This window comes from Phaethon aethereus (assembly GCF_964289735.1).
Source record: "Phaethon aethereus genome assembly, chromosome: 1".
Lineage (NCBI taxonomy): Eukaryota > Metazoa > Chordata > Aves > Phaethontiformes > Phaethontidae > Phaethon > Phaethon aethereus.
Genome location: NC_138575.1, coordinates 55,468,494 through 55,493,373, shown reverse-complemented (window position 1 = coordinate 55,493,373; position 24,880 = coordinate 55,468,494). Strand labels below are relative to the sequence as shown.

Genomic DNA, 24,880 nt, shown 5'->3' with positions numbered 1-24,880 from the left:
TCCTCTAACCTGGAGAAATGTGCTGCTTTGCAGCTCATGCCTGCCTGGATTTGTAGGTACATTAGCAGAGAAGAGAGAAATTCAACGGGGAGAACTAGTACTTTCTTCTTCAGCATGCATCTTTTGGCTTTGCAAGGCCACTGAGGTTTTTCCACTGAGAATATTCCTCTGAAGTCTCCTTTTAGTGACTGAAATAAAATGGGTCAAATAGGTACTTGATGCACAGCCCGGGTAAAAACACAGCTATGTTCTCCTCTCCATCATTATCAGTTCCTTGCGGTACTGACCCAGCACCTTCCCTCACTGACCCTTGCCTGTCCTGGCCACATCACCCTCTGGGCAAGTCCTTTCCTCCTCCCAGACCAGGTTCTGGCTCTCCCTGCCCTCCTCTTTCACACTCTTGCAAACCACTTCCCCGGTTGCAACCTTCAGACAATATTTCCCCCTCCTGTGCCAACTGCCCCCACCTCTTTGCCAGCCGGTGGGCTGCCATAGTGGTACTGAGGGGAAACCATCCTGTGCAGAGGCACAGAGTGACTAAGCCCTGTGGTCTGTCCACCCGCAACAGAGAGTTTGCACCTGCCGTTGCTGCCTGGATGTATTGATTCAGCTTCCTTTCGGACGAACAGAGCTGTCAGACAGCTGTGCCCTTCCTCCTTTTATTACAAGGAGGACAACAGTTCCTACAGTTCCCACCACATCTTATGCTGAATCTTCACTATCTCCTCCCTGTCCTGGGAACTGAGGCCCAGCTCAGTGTTGGACTTCTGTGCGTGAGATGGGATCTGACCTGAGTACCGTAAAGTTCATCCTGTGACAGCTATTCTGGTATAAAACAGAGAGATTTAATTTTTTTTTTCCCCCAAATTTGGCAGAGCTCTGGTGTCTAGCATGGTCCCTGGAAGAAAGACAGGAGGTTCAGTCCTGCCCGGGGAGCAAGCCAGGCAGCCTCACTGCACTGGTGGCTGTCCTGCTTCTCTGCACACATCAGCATCTCCCAGGCACTGCTGAGAGCAGGAGCAATCCTGACCAGACAGACTCACACACAGAGGCCAGGGCTTGCTCCTCTTCTTCAGGGCAGGTGCAAACGTCGTTCTGGTCCTTCTCCTGCCAGCCAGACTCCCTGTGGCTTGGTCAGACCCAGCACTCTGTGTGCAGGGAGACTGGAGCTACAAAGATGAGGTGCAGAGGCGTTCGTATTGAAAGTCTTGGTTCAGCCTACAGCAGACTGGGGCTAGTTCAGAGGTCTAATTCCCTTGCATCCGATCCATCCTTGCATTCAGACGTTGGTTCGGGGCCACACTATGCAAAAGGGAGGAAACAAATTCTGTGCTCAAGGACAGAAGTGAGCAGAGATGGCAGCCCCAAGAGTTGATACACCACATATACCATGTTGAACTCTCCCTTCCCCAAACAGCCTTGCCCAAGTTGGTATTCAGTATAATTTACAGGAATATGACACTGTATCAGCTGCTGGAAAAGAGGGGAATGAAAGCAACAGAGAGCTGAGCCTTGGTCCAACCCTGTGGACCTCAGGACAGAAGAGCAGCAACTCTCAGCACCAACTCATCCCTCAGGTCTCTTGCTGCCTGATGGCATCCCTAACCCAGAGTCAGACTCCTGAGGGATGTGTGTACCCAGGAAAGGTGCTGATGAAAGCTGACACTGCATGGGGAGACACACTGCCAACCAGTAGGAAATGCTGAGGAAAGGGCTGTAACATAAACCTCTGCATCCCCAGAGCACTCTCAAGTATCAGAGGTAAGTGCCCAAGAGAGCTGAATGGTGCCACTAGGACCTGGCTGCTGGTTTCTGCCCGGGTAGGGTATGTGGGGAGCACTCCTGTGACCCAGCCCTCACCGCTAAGGAACATTTACTGATTTTATGCCACATGCAGCAATTTGCGCGGGGGGCAGAACACAAAAATGTTAGTCCCCTTGCTGAACCTCCAGGTCTTTGTAATATTCTGCTTCTGGAGGCGTTCAAATCCTTTCTCACCAAGGGTGAATGCAAAATTTGCATCTTCCATAGTGCAACCCAATTCCCTGTTCCCTGGGGTAAAACGGCAGCTCAGGCACGCCTCCGCAGCCTCGCTTTGCTGCCAGGCGGGCTCAGCTGCTATCGTAGCTATTTTGAATATCCCTTGAGTTCAGGCACTGCTGCAGAGCAGGGGCTGTCACACCATAGTATCTCTACGGTCCTGAGGGGCAAGGGAACCCCCTCATCCTGCCCGCTGTCAGTTCCCATCCAGCACCTCCTCTCCCTGAAAACAAGTCCAGCCTCCCCCCACCAGCTCACATCACAAATTCAAGTCAGAGATAACTCAACGGGAGACAAAACCCGAAATAAAACAACAAACAAGAGTTTTGCCCCTCCACAAGACTCTGCCTCCGGTTTTCTACCTCGGACGCCCCATTGCAGTGGCTAAGCCCACCAAAGCTGCATTGCAGAAGCTTTTGAGCGCAGGGATGAAGGCAGACGCGCTGGCTCCACTGCCGGCTGCGCCCGGGGCATCCCGAGTGCAGCACTCCGGGGCTGGCCCTGCTGCACAAGTCCTGGAGGGCACCGCAGAGCAGCTGGAGAAGGAGGAGGCTTTTCCTGTGGCTACTTTGTGGGTCGCAAGGTTGTTGGTTAGGTGCCGAGCTCTGGAAGGTGCAGAGGGCATTAAACCCCCCACTGTACATAATGAAGCTCCTGAAAAACTGTCCCTATAATTAGCTGTGTACACAGTGAACGCGGTCACCAGGGACACTGCTTTTGCTCCCAGGCTTATTTGCAGAACCAGAGCCTCATTCATGTCCTGTTTTGTTTCCCTCCAGCACTGAGGAAGAGCACGTCGCTGTGCCTAATTCCTGCAGCTGTTGTGTCCCCACAGGGCCAAGACACAAACCTCAGACACCCATGCAGCAGGCCCGCTCCCCCCACACTGTTTGGTCTGGACCACAGAGGTGCGTGACACTGGAAACATCTACGACACCAAGGCTCCTCGCAGATGTCTCCGCAGAAGACCTTCCCACTTTACCTTACTGCAGACAAAGCAGTACAACCCTTCCTAGGGAGGAACCAGCTATAGCCATAAAAAGGACCAATTTTCCCATTGAGGGAAAGCAAGCAGGGCTCTTGCTAGGAGATACAGCCCTGCATGTTCTAGGACTGGTATAAAACCAGTAGTCCAAAACCATCACACACCACTGACATGGGGATGGACACAAAAGGCAGGTGTGAGTTTGCTCTGTCTGGGCTCTGGGCCAGTGTGAGGTCAGCCATCTCTGATCCTCAAAGCTGTAGTTTGTGACAGAGTCTGGGATGAGACCCAGTGCTTCCAAGGGGCTGAGCCCTGTGCTCACACCCTCACACGGCCCTAGGGTCAGAGACAACTGATCCTCCCTCCATCACGTCCCTTGTACAGGGCACACGCAGGCCTGGCAAGCCTCATGCATTGCACAGGGAATTCCAACGCCAAAGTTGAGACTTCATTCGTGGTCTTCCAGTCCAGCACTGCAACCTCTGCCCACACACAGGGGCTGAGCCACCAGCCAAAACCGGTGAGACATTCTGACACCTTAGACCCTTCCCCTCTCTTTGGGGCTCAACCTCCTGCTCTCAGCATTTTTCCTGTACTTCTGCAGCCCTTCTTCAATGCACAAAAGCCAAAAAAGCACCCAGCAGGATTCAGGCATATATATTGCAACTAGACACACGGTCATTCAACAGATCATCTGGTGCAGACAGTTCTCTTCCCTGGTCCTACCAATGGTGAGGGCATGCTTTGCTCTGCTCACCAACAGCTTCTCCTGGGTAAGCTCACTGAGCCGGAGAGAGGCTGCAGCGCAGCCACATGATGCTACCAGGCGAGGCCCCCCATGCCAAGGAGTGCCACCAAGAAGCAGCCTTCACTTGCAGCTCCAGGACTAGCGTGTAAATCCAATGCACCAAACACAGTGGCAAGTATGTGACCCACCCTGAATAGTCTCACCCTTCAGAGAAAAAGATACTTAAGAGGTCTGCAGAGATGGCTCACTCCAGCTGTTATACAAATGCTATACCCATGGGCCAAACCTTATGACCTTGTAGGCACCAGCTGATGACAGTGACATCTCCACTTCTGGGACCACATGCTCATGGCGGAAGATCACTGTGAAATGGCAGCTCAGGAGAGAGGACACCTGAGTAAAACAGTTTTATGGGCTGAGGGCAGGTGCCTCCACTTTCACCTAAAGAAAGAAACATGCAGCACGTAATACTCCAAACTAACCTCTCCCTTGACATCTTCAGTGTTATTATCTAGCTGTGTCCAGAAGCAATACCACAGGTTCTCATAGACCACATGCAAACCGAAGGTTAGGGAGCACTCAGCTGTGACAGTGGGAGAACTAAATAGCCAGAGATGGTTTCCTCTATTGTGTTGACCATGGAGCTTCTGAGACCCCATATTGCCCACTGCCCTGCCTTTTAGGGGAGAGCTCCCTGTGCAAGGAGACAGTTTCCTGGCCTTGCCAACATAAGGTACAATCCTGAATACTGTTTGATCATATCACTCTTCCTTGGAAATGTGCAGCAATTTTTATTTCCCATACCAACTATTACAGCATTGGGCTTGCTTTAGGTAAGCAGAGGAGACAGGAGGATAGAGCACTAAAGGAGATAAGTCCAGCTGCATGGGAGACAGAGCCTTAGGGAGATGATAGACATCAGCTTGATCCACGTCAAAGAGGCAAGAGCTAACGGAGGGCTGGCACCTGCCTCTGTATTGTACTGAGAGCTTCCCTGCTGTGGCCCTCATCATGGTGGCTGGCAGTTCCTTTGCATCCCTTCCATCTCCTGACTTCTCGCTCTGTGGTGGGCACCTCTCTTTGCCCCACCTGCAAAAACAACTTCTTTCTATTCCCAGTTCTTCACCTTGGGCTAATCTCTGGGAAAGGATTGAGGTTTCTCAGCTCTATGCCTCTTAGGCTCCCTGTCCCAAGCCAATTCTCTCAAGCTCTGAGAGACAATGCAGTCACTGTTTGACAGGAGTATCCATACTTCATGCTGAAGGATGCTGAGCCAAGTATGAGGCAAGCCTACTGCATGTATCTAGTACAGCAGAACAGGGATGGCTCATACGCCTCGCCTGCAAAGACCCCATCCCCTGTATGCCAGCACCAGGACTTCCGAGGGATGTCTGAGGTCAATAGACAGACATTAGCCTTTCCCTCTAATGCAGTGTGGAGATATCCCTTATCTTGCAATGCAACTTTCTACTGCCCTTCTGCCACAGCTCCCATTCCTCTTAGCCACAGACTACATTTTAGGGTTATTTATTTGCTGCATCAGCTCAGACCTGCTGTACCCAGCGCTGTTCTGATCCCAAACTTTCACAGAAATCTCTCATCCTGGTGGAAATATCGGCTGATGATGGGTCCAGTTCCATGGGGAATGATTCTTAGCAACCAATCTGACTGGTTAGGCATTGCAAGCCTGGTTAAATTTAGAGAAAGGAGATTTTTGAGCTTACTCACTCAGAAATACACAGACTTTGTCCTTAAGTGAAAGACATGGGGAGTGGAAAATCACACATTTGCATAAAAATTCAGGCTATTCACTTTCTGCTTTATTTAGTAAAATAAATGGAAAAGTTCATGTGACATCAAGCAACCAATCTGTTCCAAGTGTCAGGAGAGTCTGACAGTGGATCCCAGCATGGCACCAAAAGCAAAGCAAATGAGGGAAACAGATCCCTCAGAACTACAAGCTTTATCCCTGATATTGCCATTTGGCTGTATTACCCTTTGCTCCAACAGAGGTGGCATGGAAAGACACAGTATAAGGCAGAACCAGAGCTCCTGGAGTACTAAGAAAAGAGAGCTGGAGCCAACAAATGAAAAGGGAGAAGAGATTCCTAGAGAGGACAGACAGCATATATGTACATAGCATGGAGATGGGAATCCTTCACTGACTTGGCCCCTTAATCCTACTATCCCAGAAATTCCTGAGCTGCGGGGCTCAGTGAAGTCTTCATACACCAGAAACAGATGACTCTGAGCACAGTCATCCTGTTGGCTGAGAAAGTATCAGAGTTCCTCATTGAGGGCCTTCTCCTCAGGTTCATCTTCTTTCTAAAACACATTAAAGGCATGAAATCAATTTTGATGTTGCTCAGTTTCTCAGCATAGAAACAAACCAATTTAAATTCCTTCCTCTACTGTCTATGCCACTGCCCTGCCTATCCCATTTCAATTGCACAACACAGGGTCCTGACACACAAAGCCTCTGTGCTATAGGAAGATGAGCTTTGACACAGAGAGAACTCTTAACACTGAATGAACATGGAGATTAAATTGTCCCTCTCCCAGCAGAGACCTCTGGTAGAGTCCTGAGCCTTTGTCTGTATATTCAGTTCTGTGGCCTTCTTGATAGATTTCCTTCCTATTCATGCCACTGTCTCTCTGAACCTCTCTCATCCACCACTCCCATTCTCAGTGTCCAAAAGCACCCTTCACTCTGTCTCCCCAGCTGCTGTTCCCAGAAAATAGATGCTTCACTGAGGCCTTTATACAGTTGGAATGGTCAGTAAAGTCTTCTTGCTGTAGACTAGAAGGCAGAGGTCAATGAAGAAAGAGATTCTACAAAGACATCCATCTCTGCTCTGCTCTAGATCTAATGCTTTTCCAATATTCAGGTGCAAATGAAAATGAAAGAAGAGGTGGCAGGGATGGGGAGGAGTTCAAGGAACTGAAGTAATCTTCTTCCAGAGACTTGTGAGAAACAGCATTGTCCTACAAGATCCCAGCTTCCTGTAGACTGTACAGGAGTTCCCCTTTACCTTCTGCATTCTTTGTAAGAAACGATTACAGAAGTCCTGTACATGGTCAACAGAGACTTCATCCAGAGTCAATACATCCTGCTCCTCATCTGGTGCATGGAATATAGCCAGAGCTGGTAGCTGGGACTTCTTCAGTTTGAAGAATGACACTATTCGTTCATTGCTCTTCAAATTGCTGTCCACCAGGATAAAGAGAATCTGTGATGGAAACAAGAGAGGAAATGTGAGCAAAACAGAAACTGAGAGAACAGATCCGCAAACAGTGATCATATATAGATTAACAGTGATATCTTTATAAAGACTTAGAGAAAACCTACCGCACCCTTAGGTAGTGTTAGGACAGTTAGAAAGTGTTAGGACAACACTTTCCTCTGCCACTATCTAACTGCTCCATGCAGTGCATTTTTCTGTATTTTATCAAGTCCAGACTTACACTATCAAGCAAAATGTCTTGTTTTGCCTTCTTTAAAAATATATCTACTATATGGTAGGAAGGCAGTCTCCACTTCTATTCTCTTAATTGATGAGGAAACAAGAGGTCTTTTACCTTAGTGGCACATGTAAAAGAAGCTGACTACTCTACTTGCATGTTATTTGGAGAAGATTCTCACATCCATGCAAGACCCAAAGTGGTAGACTAAAAAGGTGTTTTGGTGTGTGGAGAGTCCAACTCAGTTGCAAGAATGTGGGAATGAAGTCTAGGGCAGCAGGAGCCTGCAAGGATAAGAACATGAGAGTACCCAACGCAAAGGACGTATTTAAATGAGTTGCAGTGAATAGAAATGAAGATGCAATCATTTAGGAAACAGGAGTTGTTGGCAAGAGACCAATGTCTGTACAGCCCAGCTCAGTGGAGGGTTGTTCAGACCTGGGGAGAGAGGCCCAACAATGAATAAACCAGGATGAGAATGACCTACAGTTTCCTGGGCTCCTAGATAGTCTCAGAGAGCAAGATCAAGCCAAGGATTAGGATTCTGCTGGGATGATTCAATGGTACAGATTTGTCAGAATTGGTGACCAACTCCATGATTTTATTTTAAGAGTAGGTTTCAACTGAGATCTTACAGGTACCATAGGAACTGGTACAAATTTAAAATTTTGGAGTCTGAAAGATTATCAGTAAAATATACAGCTATCTTAAAAATATTTTTTAAATTATTTGGTAATACTAAATGCAAACATTATCTATAAATTTTATAAAAGAAAATAACTATAGCAATTGAACAATTTAATCAGTGACCTGATTAAATAGAATCCCTTGGCAGGTGACATCCAAGTCAATGAAACAAACAACCAGCTAACATGCATCATTTTATCTTCTCTTTATCCTGTGCTGTCTACTAGGCCTAGCACATTCAGTGTACCTATAGACATGGATATGACTTAACTTATACAAGAAAATAAGAGGAGTTGAAAAAAAGTAAAGCAATGTGAAGATGATGTGCCCAGTTCCCAGGCTGTGACTCATGTTTTTCTTTCTTTTCAATCAAGAACACTCAAGTTAGTTTAAAACTTTTTATTCTCTAAAAATAAACTTGGTAAATCTCAAATTCTTTACTTCATTAAATTTATGTTCTATAAAAAACCAAATATATCTGGAAACATTCCTAGGCAACAGCCTATGGGAAGGAGGGGTAGTTAGGCTAGTGTAAGGTTTAACTGCAGTTAAACACTGTGATATAGAAACAGGAACACTTTCACTGGATATGTGATATTTACCACTTGCAATTTCTCTTCCAAAAGTCAACTGTGCCCCAAGGGCAACAAGCTAGCGAGCAGACAGGTTGTGGGGAACTTCTCCCAGAGTGCTAAATTCATCCTTCTGTGATAAAACACCAAGCTAGAGAAGGGTCAAAAATCGAAGGGTCACAGATCTAAGGACCTGCTTTAAGAGGCTGTGAGCTGGAGCACCAATACTTCCAACTAGAAAGCTGGAAAGAGAGGCCAATGCGGGAGGGAAGCACTTTCAGAGGCTTGGTACAGGAAATGGTATCACATTTTCACCAGTTAGTTAGTTCATTCACCAGTTTTTGGTTTGCTCTATGAAAGATTCACTACACAACAATGCTTTTTTAATCAAATGTTAAACATGAAGTTAATAAAAAGAAAGCATTTAGAATACATAGGTTGTTAAATGTTGTCACTTTCTATACAAAATCTCCTCTACCTTTAAAACAGATGGAGAGCATTTTAAAATGGTAACATAAATAATGGTAAATAAATGTTAGTCAACATTCTTCACTTTATCAAGCTTCCAGCCTTTGTTAAAAATCCCAAAACTAAAAAGCTGTATGTATTTTATCCATGAATACAGAGAATAGGATAAGAATAAAACAGTAAAAGGGTTGGGGTTTAGAACTCCAAACACCTTCTTCCTTACAGAAGAAAACAAAAACACAAAAACAACTGGCCCGTCAACTAGAAAGGCTGAGATATCATCATTCACAGTTCCTGACTTGGATCTCTCTAATGACTCACATTTGGCTCTCAGAGTTACAGGGTACCAAAGTACAGCAAAAGTTTCCCTCCCCTTCTATATTCCAAAAATACAGGAGAGACGGCGATTGCATTTGCCACTTGAAAGAAAACACCTTAATGCCTATCACATGCGTTTTAGAATGACTCATCCCTAGTAGATGCTGTGATGTGGCATAAACCCTCCTTCAGCAAAAGGTCAGGCCATGCATCCTATGCTGGATGAGCTCCGGGGGTCCTGCCAAGGCCTGTGTGGCCTCAAAGTCACACCTTTGAGGCAGTCTGTAAGGTGTGTTAGTACTGAGGCCATAAGCACTGGAAGCCTGGTCTCCTCAGCAGCTGGAAACCAAACAGGTTTCTCAATGGGGACATATCCATGATGGATGCCACCTGGTGGAACTGTCATTTTCTCACAAGGAATTTATTTTGTTCAGAGATTCCCATCCAGTTCTAATCATAAAGAATGAATGCAGCGACCATGGAAAATTATACTGACCATGAGACAAGATTCACCTTGCCTAACTTCTGCCGTCTAGATCTTCGTTGTCTTGGCCAGTCATCTAGGTAATCTCTACAATAAATGGCAACAGGCACTTTATTCCACCTGTTTTAGAAGGAAAGGAAGGACATGCCTATCCTTCTCTAGCAGTGCTGAAAAGAGACTAAAGCCTTTGCTCAGACAACTTGCCAAAGCTATAATGCACCAAAACAAATCCCACTTATGATGCCAACTCTCACATCACCACTAGAAACCAGGTAATTCCATCCCAAACAGAAGGTTAATTTTCTATTTCATACTATCCTGTACAATCGCTGTTTTTTATTCTGAAATTATTTCCTTGAAATGGTTTCATTTTGCAGCAATCTTCTTGCCTGTGTTCAGAGCTCTGCCACTACAGGCAGCGAAGGATCTCCTGCATGGATGAGGAACTCCTGACACAAATTATTCCATCCACACATGATACTGTCTGTGCACTGTCACCTGCAATAAGCTCTCTGTCAGAAAATTTTGTACACTGGTGCTGTCTTGGTGTCCTGACAACTTGATTCCTAGCCCAGTGCTTTTAGAACATCAAGTTCCTGGTAAATACTAAGATATGAGATGATGTTATTGCCCAAGGAATTAAAGTTAATTGAAAATAGTACTGCAATGGTAGAAAGCAATTTGAGGTTGCTTAGTTTTTCCTCTAACGAAGACAAACAGGAAGGATGACCAAGTCTCATATCCAGTGTTTGACTTTGAACTTCATGGAGCTGCAACCTTCATTCTTTGAGCAGACTGTATAAGCAAAAAGGTCAAATTCTGAAGTTTGAGTAATTTCTTATATAGCTTACATAGTACATCAAAGCAAAATGAAAACATCAGTTATGAATTTAAAAAAAAAAGCAAGCTATAAAAACAACTTTACTGCAAGTATCTGTTAAGTGACATAGACAATCCATATTTACAGGTTCCCCTGTTTATGGCTAAAAGAGGCATCTCTAAATATTATCTCTCTCTGTACTGGAGCTATCAGTGTCTGACAACAAAAATAAAAAGTCTATGAATGACTGTCTGCAAGAGAAAGGGCACCGTCCTTTCATTTCCATGGAAGAACTTCTGAAGGACTCTCAGGAGTTTCTGAGAACCCATTTCTAAATGGGCCTACATATAAATTAAAAGGGACTTTGCAAACATTTCTACCCAAGTCATTCTGACATTGTAAACCAGTTATAGCAGTTGCAGTAAAAGCTGCTTTTGTTATTCCCAACATCACCTTATTGAAACTTCTGCAAACACCCATGAGGTACACCAGCTGTGACTGTCATGTTATGCTCTGATACTGTGGAAAGAAAACTGAATATGCTTATGCTAGTTTGGCTCAGCAACACAAACCCTGACATTTCCTTTCCAGTAGAAAGCCTGGACTCTTGGCAGTACTTTCTCAAATAAGAACATATTTGATTGCAGTGGGATCCTTCCAAGAAGGCTGGTGGATTCACTCCTGCAGCTGCAGTCCTCTGAGCTCTGTCTGTTCACTGTTACCCACCCACAATTGTTTCTCAAAATCTGCTAGAAAAGTACCATATTTCTTCTTATTCTTGTCAGCTCTTGCTGGCTTAGCATCATCTAACATTTGCGCTTTCCTTTCCAGCATTTCATAGCCCCCAGGTTCCACAATAAAATTTAGAGGAATCTAGACTGCCTTCAGACACTCACTGCTGCTCAGGGTGCAGTTCAGGCTGTTTTCAAATAGCAGTCCTTGCCGTACAGTCTCATGGGTCCTCCTCCTGAAAATACCAGCTTCCTCTCAGGCAAAAATTAAAAGATCGTAAACCAGAGATGAAGGGACCATAATCCGGGAACTGGCAGGTGAATCACTTCCTCATGATTCATTAACAGTTGGACTCAAATGATTTAAGGGTCTTTTCCAACCTAAATGATTCTATGATTCTATGATTTTCTTCACTCTTTGGGGTCAGCCACTCAGCAGCAGCAGTTCCTCTTCATCTCTCCATCAATCCAAGACACAAGTTTCTCTTCTCCCTCCAGCTGGTGACAACAATGACTTCTCAGAGCACAGCAGAGACGTGTGGAAGCATCAGTACCCCTTCTTCTGCTTGGGAACCCTCTCTGTTTGTCTTCTGCACTGGCTTGTAGAGAAGTTGCAAGACACACTGAGTCTCCCCACCCTGTTTTGGCACTCTGCAATCACTGTAAAGCACTGCTGGACGCAGTGGTACGTGTTCACAAGGAGCCTGAACACCTCTCCACTGCACAGCGATGATTCCTTGCTCGAACCACTGACAGTACTAACCCCACAGCACAGACAAGCCTTTCACCGCCAGCCCACAGGCTATGAATTATTCACTGGTAATCTTGGATAAAATTAAAGTCAAGAATCTTGCATTTATTCACAGACAATCTGCAAGCCGCAAAAAGGCCAAATCAACTCAATACTTTACTTGTTTTGAAGTAAACCTAAGTTAACTAATTCATGTCTTTCTACATTACAGAGCAACGGAGACAAATCTAAGTGGGCATATCGCTCTGCTTACTCCTTAGTATCCAGATCTACCATACAAACAGCAGGATCCTAGCTCTCTCTTACTGCTTTGTAAAAGGGCAGTCCAAATCACAATTTACTCCTCAGAGTGTCACTCTTTTGGAAAAAACAACTTACTAGACTCCAAGTCCCTTCATCTATGTGTCCTGCAGTACTACTGAGTAAAGTGGGAATAATTAGTCAAACCTCCACATCTTTAATCTCTCTATTTTACTCTGGCAAACTTTTCCTAGACTGATTCAGTGGGAAACTAGCCTGCATGAATAAAAAAAAGTTAGATTTGGCTTGCTGGCAATTCATAAATTATCTGGACTTCAGTACAACATTTTATCCAATGCTTTGTGAAGTATTTCTAGGAAAATTATTCACATTTGCTCAAATCTGGGCATGTCACATGAAGAGAAAACTGGCTGCAGCCACATCAGCAAAGGATAGTGATTCTAATCAGCAATGCTCTGTGTTAGAAGAACTAGCTGCCTGGGGGAGACCTGTATCAGACTCTGCTGCTCATGAGGACAGTAATAACGGTGTCACTATAACACACATCTCACATGAGATGGCTTGAATCTTTCAGATAAATTAATTTTCTTTTATCGCTATGTATTCATCAAAGCAAAACACTTTTGAAGAGACTTTTTGAATTTGATGCATGGTTTCTGCTTGGTCTCTTGCCAATGAGTGGAACAGATGTCAAGGTCCAAAGTAGTTCTGCCATAAATGAATCTCAAGACTTCTGAGGGTGCACGGTTCTGAGGTGGCCCCTCCATTTGAAGATGAGGATATACTTGATTATTTTAATCTGATCCTTCAGTACCACAAACAGATGCATGCAGATGTTCTTGTCCTTAAACCTCAACTCTTTCCAGTTCCACTCTTTTTCCAGGAAGATCTCTTCCACTGGCTCTCAGCTTAGCCTTCTCTGCTGCTGTGATCCTCTGCCCCCTCCCATCTGCCATTCTCTCTTGCTCCAAATGCCTTCCTGTTGCTCCCAATCCTCCTTTGCTTGCCAGTTTCTTCTTCTGTTCCCCGGACACAAATTCCCCGGTAATCCAGCGGCTGGCAGAAAATCAGCCATGGGAATATTCACTATCTGGGGAGCTCTGCCCACAGAGGGGTGGGAACCAGGTGAAATTTCTCATAAGGACCCCATCTATCCCATCACCTTAGTGTGGGAAATCTGACAAACCCATCTGCAACTCCTTTAAAATAGCTATTTTCCCAGGATCCAACCAGAAGGCTAAGGGTTAAGAAGCACCACAACATTAACAGCTGTCTGGTCACTTATATAATGCTCCTTGGCATCTTGCAGGCTGTATTTACAAAATCACCTCTCATACCAGTGGAATGCAACCATCACCAGGCTGAAGTGCAGCAGCTGTTTGTCATCTCCCAGTGCAAGGGAATAAAACTGGACCAGAAGCGAGGAAGTACATAATGTCCCACTGAGGGAGCAGAGGAGCAGGATATGGAGGATATTTTCCCCACAAGGAGGCAAACTGGAAAAGGTGAACAGATCCAACCCCTCCACTTAATTATCCAGCTAATCCTGTTTTCCTGCCACTTGTCCTTTGCTCCCCTAATGCACAGAGAAGGAGATTATGCCCTTTCCATCCACGGAAGAAATCACCATTCTCCCTTTTTGCTCCCCAACGGCTCCCCTTCCTCTCTGTTTGGACTTACCTTCCCCTTGAAGAGCTCCGCTGCTGCCCGGTACCTGCGCATTCGCTCAGGATGCTTTGGGGACATCTTGTCTGTGATCAGGAGGAGGTGAAGCTGGAGCGCACTCTGCATCACACCTATTGCTGTCTGCCAAAAACATGGCCACCACAGACAGAGAGAGAAACACACGTGGACGAGGAGACTGAGAACATTCAATCCGCGTTGGACGCACTGCCAGAGGGGCAGCAACCCTCATGTCTCAGCTGAGATTTCTTTGCAAATCAGCCTCACAAGGAGGACAGCTTTCTTTAAAGCAGGAGGGATCCAATCTGGGTTCTTGTTGGATGTGGAAGCGCTTAAACTCCTGGCTTTGCTTATCGCCGAGGCGAGAGTCTGAAGACCGCAAGGGTTCATCCCTCGCCTCAGGGTAGTCAGTGACTAGGCAGGGGGACTGCCTGGGAGTCTAGAGGGGCAAGGAAATGGAGAGGGAAGGCACAAACACTGAACATGAGGGTGCCCTGAATCACTGAGGTCCAGCACCGGGCCAAAATGGGAGCAAGAAAGTGGGAAGGATTTGTCGTGTTAGGGTTGGTGTCTCCCCTTGTTTCCTTTCTTTAGTGTTAAGCTGTGTATAGGATGGGGATGAGCCCAGAGCCCCATTTCAGCAGCCCCATGGCCTGTGGGCATTCCAGAGTGCTGAGGGTTAAAATTGCCTCTGCAGTCCTGCAGCGGGAGAAGAGCCAGAGCCGGCTGTCCCTGTCCCCTGAGCAGGGGCCAAGCGGGCAGCACCCACCGGCCCTCTGTGAGGAGAGGGGGCTGGCACTGCCCAAAAGCTGCTGCACCATCTCCAGGCTCCCGCTCACTCGCTCGCTCCTCATCTCGCTTCACCTCTCACCCGCTTCCTGCAGCCTCTCCCTCAAGCGAAACAGCAGCAGGGCCAGACCTGCTGCCCGCCCCCCCGCCCCGTGCCACCGAAACCACGCAGACTGTGCAGCTCCCCGCCAGCGGGAGAAGAAAGTTTCCACATGCTCCCGGAGTAACACGCAAGGGGTCAGGGAGTGCACGCCGGCAAGGGCCACGCACCACAAAGCAACTAGTTTTTGGGACTCTGACATTTATCCGAAAGTTTATCAGACATTTTGTATCCTCTGCCCACCAACACCCCAAACTTCCCTGCTGGCATGCGGATGGGGCAGAGGAGAGCAGAGGGGATGCAAACCAAGGCTGGAGAGCGTTAGAAGACCTCATGGTTGAGGATGGGGCTGAAGGTGAGGGTGAAGCCAGCACCGAGGGCCGCGACGAGGCTGGGCCAAGGGCGGGCTGGGCTGGAGCAGCAGTTCCTGCCGCAGCTCCACACAGAGGTGTGCCTGCCCACACGACCTTGTGCAAGAGTGAGCAGCAGCGCTCATCGACGTGGCCGGGTCCCATCTGACTCTCCTGGAAAGCCTACAGGGTAGGCATTGCCTAAAAATGCCTAAAGGATGTGGGAGAAACAGTAAGGGTCCCAGGATGGGGAGAGAAACTCTTGGCAGCACTCGGCGTGATCCGCGTGACCCCAGCATTCTTAGGTGTAAACAGCATATAGCACTGGGAATAAATATTTACAAAAAAACAAGCTACGTTAGCAGAGCTGGGAGGGCTTTGGGCCAGGTACTGCAGGAGGCACTGCTAATTGCAGCACCTTGATAGGACTCCAGCGTGTCTGGAAAAAAGTACTGGAACAACATGTGTATTGCCAGCCAGGGTGAACAGCTCAGGACTTCTCGGTCAGGGGGACAGCCTGGGTGCCGAACAGGACGCCATGGAGCGAGAGCCCAGGGCACCAGCAGAAACACATGAAGAAAGAGACACGATCTAATGAATCGCCAAAAGATGCAGCGGAGGCTCAAAGGGTTCAGAAGGCCTGAGCATTTATATATAAACGTTTTATGTATAAACGCTTATATATATTTCTTTGTAACAGGAACATCCCCACAGACGTGATTTGGGTGTTCTCAAAGGGCTTATAGGGACAGTGGGGCAGGATATAACTTTTCTGTCCGCAGAAATATTCTGTGATTTTGAAATGTATTTTTCACATTCCTTATCAAGATGAAAAAACAAATCCACTTTCTTTTTTTAAATTAAAAAAAAGAAAAAAAAAAGAAAAATTGAGAACTTCTACAGTATTTTGCTCTGGAAACAAAATGTTGTGCTTCCAAAACAAAATGCTTTCTCTACTGGCAGGCTGCACCTGAGCTGGGGAATGTGTCGGCCCTCTTAGTTGATCTTTGGCTTTGGTTTGAAAAGGTATAACTTTGAAACAGTTTGGGGCATTCTCCTTTGATTAAATTGAGTCTGGTCAGTGCTGCTGTAGCTATTCAGAAGCCCACAAAAGAGCCCATCAGCAATGATAAAGTCTCAGCCTTGCAGCCATCAGGGCCTCCAAGACCCATGGGCTCCACAGCAACAAGCACAGTGAACTGCTGAGATTTCAGGGGAGCCTAAATCTGTGCTCATCCTCTGTAGGGGAGAGGAGCACTGGGAACTGTGACTGCCAGTCAGGTGACTGAGCTAATGAAGATGGCCAATATGGAAGCATCCTATGTCTGATTTTTCTGATGAATTCTGGAGAGGATGGGAAAAATTTTATTTGGGAAGTTTCCAACCGGCTCTTGAATATGCCTTCAAATAGCCAGGCTTATGTCACGCCCTATGTGCTGGGTGATGAAGAAAAGCCTGCCTTCTGGAAGTAGGTCACTCAAGTTTCCATGTTTCTCAAGGCTTCTCAGCCAAAGAGAGGGGATCATGGCTGAGCAGGGTCTGCAGGCATGGTATGACACAGGAAATACCCACAGGAATTGGGAGGAAGTGGCACTGCTGGGCAGGAGTGGTAAGAAATGGAGCACTCTGCCCATCAACACCCCAAATTTACTGGAAGGCCAGAGGAACTGCTGTGCCCCCCTTCCTCTCCCCAGCCCACTCGCATGCCCCAGCACAGCATCTGCTTCCAGTCCCTGTATGGAGCAGTGGCAAAGTGCTGCGTGGCTTCCTCAACCCCATCCACACCATTGCCACGACCCTTGCACACATCTGGGTGTGCAAACTCTTGGGCCAGAGGACGCCCATGAAAAGGAGGCCAAGTGCCAGGGTGAGGGCTGCAGGAAGCTGATTATTACCACAGGGTTGTACTCTGTCACCAGGTGGAGCTTGTTCATCTGAATGAAACGAGTCATCTTCTCAGCATCAACATCTTTGCTGTTCATATCCAGATCCCTCCGGTCATTGTCTACCTGAAGACATGCAAAGACACCTACAGTCACAGCTCTCCTCTCAGCACCTCCTCCAGAGGCGCTGATGGCATGCAGTCACGGAGACACCCACCCCCAGGGACACTGCCATCCTCTCCCCACCACCACATAATCTCCACTTCTGTAGGTCCAGAACCTACAGATACCAGCCTGCTCTTTGAGATAAGGATCTTCCACCCTCCTTCAGTCTCCCAAGGACAAGGCAAACTCAAAGCATAACAGAAATCACTGAGCACCCAGACATCGCTACAGTATCAGCTCCCGGTGCACTGGAAACAGGGAGTATTCGCTGATAAAATATTCTAGATATTGTGGGGAGAGATCATTAAGCCTATCTCCTCACATCGATTTTGGCTTTACATCCCTTTTTAAAATCTTCATCTGCTTATTCTGTTTCTTCTACCAGTAATAAACATTGGCATGAGCTTATATGGATTTCCTGGAAACATTGTGCAAGCAGGAAATCACTCCAATAAAAAGAGGATTTTTTTCCCAGTACCGCAGAAAAAGTTAAAAAAAAATCAAGCCCAGCACATTTTAACTTTAAAGGAAAATCCACCCTGCCACACATCCCCCCACCCAAATGGTGTGATTTTATTGAGGTTTTCATGACCTAGTAAACAGAGAAAAAGCAGGCAACCATTGAATAATAGCTAAACCACCCAAAAGGGCAGAGTTGCTGTGCAGTAACCACCATAGGATGTGACTGAGTTGAGCCATGGTGACACTGGGCTCTGACATGCAGTAGGATCAAAGTTTGGGATTTGAAGGCCTTTGATACATATGTTGAATGAGGTTCTCGGGGCTGAGGAAAGGTCCACATGCACACCCTAGATTTTATTCTCTGCATCTGTACAACCTCTGAAAGAGCTGGTGTTATTTTTTCCAGTGGTGTACAGACATCTAAAGCCCTTTTTGCTGTTCTGTGGTCATTGGCAAGGTCTTTGATCTGGTAGGGAGCCACAGCGCCCTGTCTGGCAACCCAAACTGGTGCTTTTCAGGCTGTGCAGCCTGATTCCTCTCACAGATTTGCTCTTGCATAAAATGAAAGGGCAGCTCTACCCAAGTAAACGGAATCAGGGCAGTGCAACACCTGGGCGGGTGAGATCAGACAGGCCAATCTAAAGCAGCCCAGACTCCACACAAAGTCTGTTCTTGTCTTTCATGGGCTTCTGGAAATACCTGATTTCCATTTTGGGATAATAATATCCTAAATCTGCACTCAACATTTATGATTTCAGGAAAGTAAGGCTGAAAAATATCCTGCATCTAATAGCTGAAGCTCTGATCAGAGTGTCTTCATCACTCCACATAATTAGATTAGCGTCTGTTAATTATGTTCTTTTTAGGTCTATCAGGCCAGATTCCTCACTAGAATAAACCAGTTTTCCTCCACTATATGCAAAGAAGTCTCACCAGTTGACAGCAGCCCCTCCTACTGCTGTAATTATGGTTTAAACTTTTAAGCATTATATGTGTTTCATACTCTGCAAAAGTAAAGGAAAATGAGTTTATGCCTCTGATTCACTGCTGTCCTGGTCACGCATCTTTGCATTCTTCAAATGAGCATTTGATTCCAACTCCTATCTCAGTTCTTTTTTCTTTTCCTTTTTAGCTCTGACCCCTTACTCCTACACAGTATTCAGCACAGAATAAAAGGAAAAATAAGGTGTCTGAATAATTTAAGAAAAACTGATAATTAGACAAGGGAATTGTCAACCACATTTGAACCTGACTAGGGTATTTGTTTCATGCTTTTTTTTTTTCCTATTAAACAGGAATTCAGCTGCAAAAACTGGACTGCGAACAAAGAAGATTCAATATAATCCAAATTCCAAGAATCCAGACACTTTCTTTTATCAAACATCCTTCCAATGCAGTCATCCTCACTATCTGCCACAGCACAAAAACAAAGGATCTTTTCAATATTTTTGGAAGAAAACCACCATGACTAAGAACCAAAACTGAGATGGGTGTTGGTACATCTGCGCATAGCAAATAAAAGGTTAAATAAAAGGACCTGCCTACCTATTGCTCACTCTTAGATCATTCACCTTGAATTATTTGGATAATGCCAGTGGTAAACACAGTGCAGGAAATGATGAGGAAAAAAAGGGGAACAAACTGGCTTTGTTCAATCCTTGTACAGCCTGGACCTAGAACTTGGCCAAGCTGCAGCATTTAGTTTCTCTAGTGCATGTAGTCACCCCATGTGCTTAGAGCTCTGGTGACACAACACTTCACTGGCTTTTAGGACATCTTGTACTACCTAGGGCCCCTCTCTTCCTCAGATACACCTCTCTCCCCAGTTTTCAAGTGCCATACTTGTGTGAGAAGGGGCAACACGAGGAAATTGATATAACTGGTAGAATACTTGCTCTTAGCTTTTGTTGGTACTCTTTAAGCAAGTACACGGCCTCTCCCAATATTGTCGTCTTAAACTTCAGCAAGCATAGCTTCAGATTCAGAGAGAGGCACCAGCACTTAACGGCTGGAGCCAACAAAGATTTGAGCTTGCACCACATCCATCCCTAAGAAACTGCAAAGTAACATTTTTAATGGGTCCACGCCCAAGGCCTACTTAGGGAGTAATTCTGCAAACCACAGTGTAGGACCTAAAACAGAAGAGAGTGTTTGGGATTCCTCTTGGTGGCGGAGTATCTGTAACTGGAGAGACCTGGCCTGGATCTGGTTGCAGTCACGACCAAAGAGTTGTGCGCCCAGGGAGACAGCTTTGCCTGCCTGAAGTGACACTTGGCAAGATTTGGTATCAAGCCTGCTGTGTTGATCCATTGTAACATGGCCTCTAGATGCTTTTCATGTGTCTCAGGAGCCTTTCCAAAACCACAGAAACCCCATCCAAGTAACACTGAGCTCCAGGCAGGTCACTTGGAAACACAGACATCGTTCTTTGCAAAGCACTGGGTGCTGGACCAGATCCATAGGGCATTTTAAGTGTTTCTTAAAATGGAGAATCTCATCAGGTGTAATAAATGTTGCATGTCTCAGCGATGGGCTCTCTGCAAGTGAAAAGCAAGAAATACCTCTTTGGGACGGGCAGCTCTACAGATGTGCTTTTAGGTGGGCAGGCAGTGACTGTCAATGAAAAGCTTTTTTTTTGGCTTGCTCTAAGGAAAGATGAGCTGCTTCAATCTTCTTCTTTATCACTACTACCCGGAGATGTCACTTCTGTACCGTGGCTGTGGGCAGTTTTTAAGCCGTTGCCCGAGTCGCCCCTCTCACCAGGACCAGCGGGCAGGGGAACTCCGAAACCGGGGCGTCGGTGTTGCAGGTAGCGCCTTTCGCACGGCGTCGTGTGCACCCGGGAGGAGCTGCTCGGGGTCAGCCGCGGCTCGCCCCGCCTGGCTCCTCGGGTCCTCCGGCCACGGCAACGGCGCCGTGGGTACCGCCCCCCCTCCAAACCCCACGCCGAGGGCCCACGCACCCTGCGGAACAGCGTGACGGTGTTGGCCGCGACGCCGTAGTGGACCAGGACCGCGGGGCTGGTGCTGAGGCCGAAGGGCACCTCCGGGATCCGGCCGGCCGCCAGGCGAAACTGGGACGCTGCGGGGCTCTCCGGTTCCTGCGGGGGAGAGAGCGCGTGTGTGGCGGGGTGAGGAGCGCGGAGCGCCCCCCCGGCACTCCCCGAGGCGAGGGCGACACCTAGCGGCCGCCCGGCAGAGCGTGAGGCCGGGAGGCGGAGGCAGCCGAAGGGCGGGGGAGGCCCCGGGGGGCGCGGGGGTAGGCGCCTGGCTCTCCTGTTCTCACCTGGCCGGCGTGGCCGGGATGCCGCAGATATCCGTCCCCGCGCCCCCCTCCCCCTCCGCCTCGCCTCGCCTCGCCTCGCCTCGCCCAGCCAGCCCTCCTCCCAAAATCGGGGAGGTCACACGGCGGCGATGTCTGTGGCGGGTCTAAGGGCCACGGCGCGCGGGCGGCTGCGGCGCCCTGAGACCCTCACCTTCCATTTCTCTTAAACCTCTCTTCTTACTCCCACGCTAACAAGGTAACGCGGTGATGATGCAAAGCCCTAGAGCTCTTAAAAAAGAGGGAAGGAACCCAGAATCTGGATGTAGCATGCTTAAATATACATATACACACACGTATATATGTATATGTGCATGTATGTATGTATATATGTGTATAATAAATACATAAAAACATAATTTTTAAGATAACCTTGATTCTGGAGCCAGGGGTTTGCAATTTGTAAACACCTTGCATTAGCAGTATCCTGGTTCCCTTTAAAATGATGTCTTAAACATGTCCCTTAAAAAGTAGCTAATGCAGGTACATTGAAGGATAGAAATGTGCAGTTTCTCAGTAATTTGAGGTCTGGTCTCTTTTTTGCAGTAGAGCGTTAGCTACAGCCTTAGCCCATATTAAAGCCTCTCTTGCTATTCCCGTTCCCAACTTTTCTTTTGTGATGTACTTTTGATACTTCTACTTATTGGATTCAACTTCTCAAGACACAGTCTCCGCTTGGAAATTGGTTTGTTTTTCTTTTTGGTTTGAACCGTCAGCTCAGCTGTTTGTGAGCCCAGAGAGAATGGAAAACAAAATTCCTTCTTCATTCAAAAGAAAAACAACTCTCGTGACCTGTTTTGGAAATGCCAGCACATCGACATGGCTCTGGTGAGAGTGCTAAAGCCTGGGGTGGGAATAAGCTCAATAAGTTTTGGAGCATTGCTAAGAAAGCTGGGGTTTAATCAGGCCAAGCATGGCCCTTCCTCGCGCACACACAGGTTTCTGGAGCAATGTGCTGTTTTTCCATCATGGCATGCTGTTCCCAGTCAGGGAGGCCGTGCTCATTATACAGGGAGCTTGCCGAGCCACGTTCTGCAGTGAATTGAAAGGCTGCAGCAGAGAAATAATTCATGGCGAACAGAGAACATGGGCATTATTTGGATGAATATACTCTCAGGCAGAGGGCCAAGACAAGCCCTCATGGCACACATACGTCTTTATCTACTGTTTAAATGCAGCCCTGCCGTGCTTCAGGCATTGAATGCCCAACACGTCGCTGGTGCTCCTGGCAGCTGGGGCTGTCCCCTCACTGCAGGACCACACAGCCACCCCTCTGTGCCCCGGGACCCCGCGTGCCGCATGGGAGCAGCCTCCCGTCGACCCCAAGGAATGAAACCCTGCAGCGGGAGGGAGGCCGCGGTGGCACAAAACGCCAGCGCGTTGCTTCGCCCAGCAAGAAGCCACGGTCCCTGCCGCAGCTTGGCACGAGGCTCTGCGCCCGGGTACAGCCCTGCCACAAGCTCGGCCAGCTACCCCGGGGAAAGGAGGCCTCTGAGCCCTCTCGTTCTGCGTGTGCAGATTGCCTCGCTGGTTTGCAGGACTGTAGCGCTGCAAGAGCAACCCCTGAAGAGCTCTGAGTGCCTGCAGGCGCTGAAGGTGATCTGTGATCAGTGCTTAGCACGGCCCCTGGGGCATAAGACTTCCAGCGCTCGCACACTTGCCGCTGCCCGCGCTGCCCAGGCAGCACCGTCAGTCCTCGCTCTGTGGTGGGCTGCGAGGTGCCGTTGTCTGAACAGCATGATGCCCTCCCTAGGTTGTCCTGTGGCCCCAAGCACAGGGCAGGAGGAGGAAGGAACATGCGGAAAGGAGTTATTTTTGAAAGGCTGAAATCTTCTTGGACAGAAGCCATGAGGCAGTGTATGGGCCACAGAAGACCAGGGCAGAGCTCAAGGAAAAAGGGGAAAAGGTGCAACCTGGGGACCTTAAAAGTAATGAGGATCCTATCAGGGGCCTCTGTTTTATGGTGCTCTAATTTAATTAATCAATAAATATTTTTTTCTTGTTTCCTATGGAAAAATATTCATGCCATTTTGGGGACAAGGGACTCATACCCATCAGTCACGCTAACACCTCTGGCTGATTTCAGTTGAGTTTAGACACAGAGTGGAGAGATCCCAAGGGTATCTGGGGAACAAAGCAGTGAGACAGAGAGACCGTGCCTACACCCTCCCTGGGAGGAGGCTGCAGCTTGAGCCCAAAGCCTCTTGGACTTCAGAGGACCCGCACCAGCACTGCTCCCCGAGACCTGCCTTCCTCAGCCCCACCATGCAGGCAGTGCCTTGCTCTGCCTTTGCTGACTAAAGCAAAGAACTGACGTTCCCACTCACCCCTCGCCAGCACTGTTTCTCTGCCGCCCACGTTCCCGTTATGCTTCCCCTGCAGCATTTCCCTCTCTTCTGCTCCAGGGCTCCTATGACCTCCTCCACCTTCCTCCCCTGCTCCACCTCCCCTTCCACATACAGACCGAATTCCCTGCATTCGCCTTGTGGCCTGTCACAGTCCCCACACCTCGTGGGGCAGGAGTTGCCTTTGGAAGGTGTTTACACCATATCCAGCCTCAGGCTCCCGTCAGAGCGGGATAGAGCTCATGGATGGTGGAGGGGAGGTGCTATGAACACACCTGGAAGAATCCAATAACTGCCACCTCCGCACCACTGATGAAGGCTTCGGCACCCGTGACATCGTTCAACAGGACAGGTTTCTTTGCAGTGCCAGCTGTGCCTGAAAAGGAGAGGTCAGGGTCAGACAGAGGGTACACAAAGAGCAGCTGAGGCTCCCCCAACACGCATGCAAGCATCCCACCCCTTACATGCTCACCCACACACCTCTCCTGCAAGCTCAACATGCTTGCACAGCACACTCTGGGTAAGGAGACCCAGCATAAGGAGGACTCCCCACGGCAGACCCATCCTCCTAGGAGGAAAGCTCACTTACTGTGGGATGCAGAGCTGCTGTCTCCAGCGCACCCCGCTGGGGAGCCCTCGGTGAGCAGGATAACGAAGAGGCACGGGAAGAGAGAGGTGCCCATGGTGCCAGCTTGCTCTCTCCTCACCAGGCCACCCTGCACCGGTCTTCTCCTCAGCAAGAGACACGTCAGCAGCTGCAGGGCCCCGCAGTCACTCCCGGGGGCAGTGGGAAGGGAGCAGCTGGCCCAGGGTGAAGCCTTCAGCTCCCAAGATAACCACCTGGCTGGGATAGAGCCCCTGCGGGCTGTGCAGACACCACCAGCCCTGGAGAGCCTCACCAACACTGCGAGCAGCGTGCCCACACCCACAGCACTGAACATCTCAGCTACTCTCCACCTGTGTGACCAGATGCCCCAGCTGGGTAAGAACATCCCTCTATGCAGAAGGAGCCACTGCACTTCTCCCAGCGCTGGGTCCCAGAGAGGCTGATGTTCCCTTGTGCTTCGCCAGTGGGGCAGCCATGGGGACATGCAGCTCTTGCATTGGCTCTGCCTACGTTAAGTGTTAAGCATGAGGAGGCCATGTTACAGCTCCCTGGGCTCATTCAGCTGCCACCCCGGATAAGAAGTAAAGGCTGTCTACCCCTGGACTCTACCCCCATTACGGGCCAGACTTTGGGCTTCAAAGAAGGATTGATTAAACCCCTGAAGGAAGCAGCAAAAAATAATTTGCCTATAGAGTTAGGCTGATGTTTTGAAGGAGGAGGGCTATTTCCCCTTCTGAAACATGCTCTTAAGCCTTCCTATAATGCATTCTCCACACCCATCTCACTGAAAAACATACCCCAGAAAAGAATGTGACACTCATGCAGAAAAGACGAAAGAAACTGGTTTT

General features: G+C 48.0%; 1 protein-coding gene across 1 annotated transcript; it reads right to left on the bottom strand.

Moving 5' to 3' along the window:
- Positions 1-6,053: 6,053 nt before the first annotated feature.
- ERP27 (endoplasmic reticulum protein 27) lies at positions 6,054-24,366 on the bottom strand (the record flags this gene model as incomplete). The annotated part of the gene is made up of 7 exons (XM_082013985.1): positions 6,054-6,098; positions 6,806-7,003; positions 14,008-14,133; positions 17,145-17,258; positions 20,722-20,859; positions 23,701-23,801; positions 24,015-24,366. 7 exons carry the CDS (start codon positions 24,364-24,366, stop codon positions 6,054-6,056), a joined length of 1,074 nt encoding a protein of 357 aa, XP_081870111.1.
- Between the last annotated feature and the right edge of the window lie 514 nt (positions 24,367-24,880).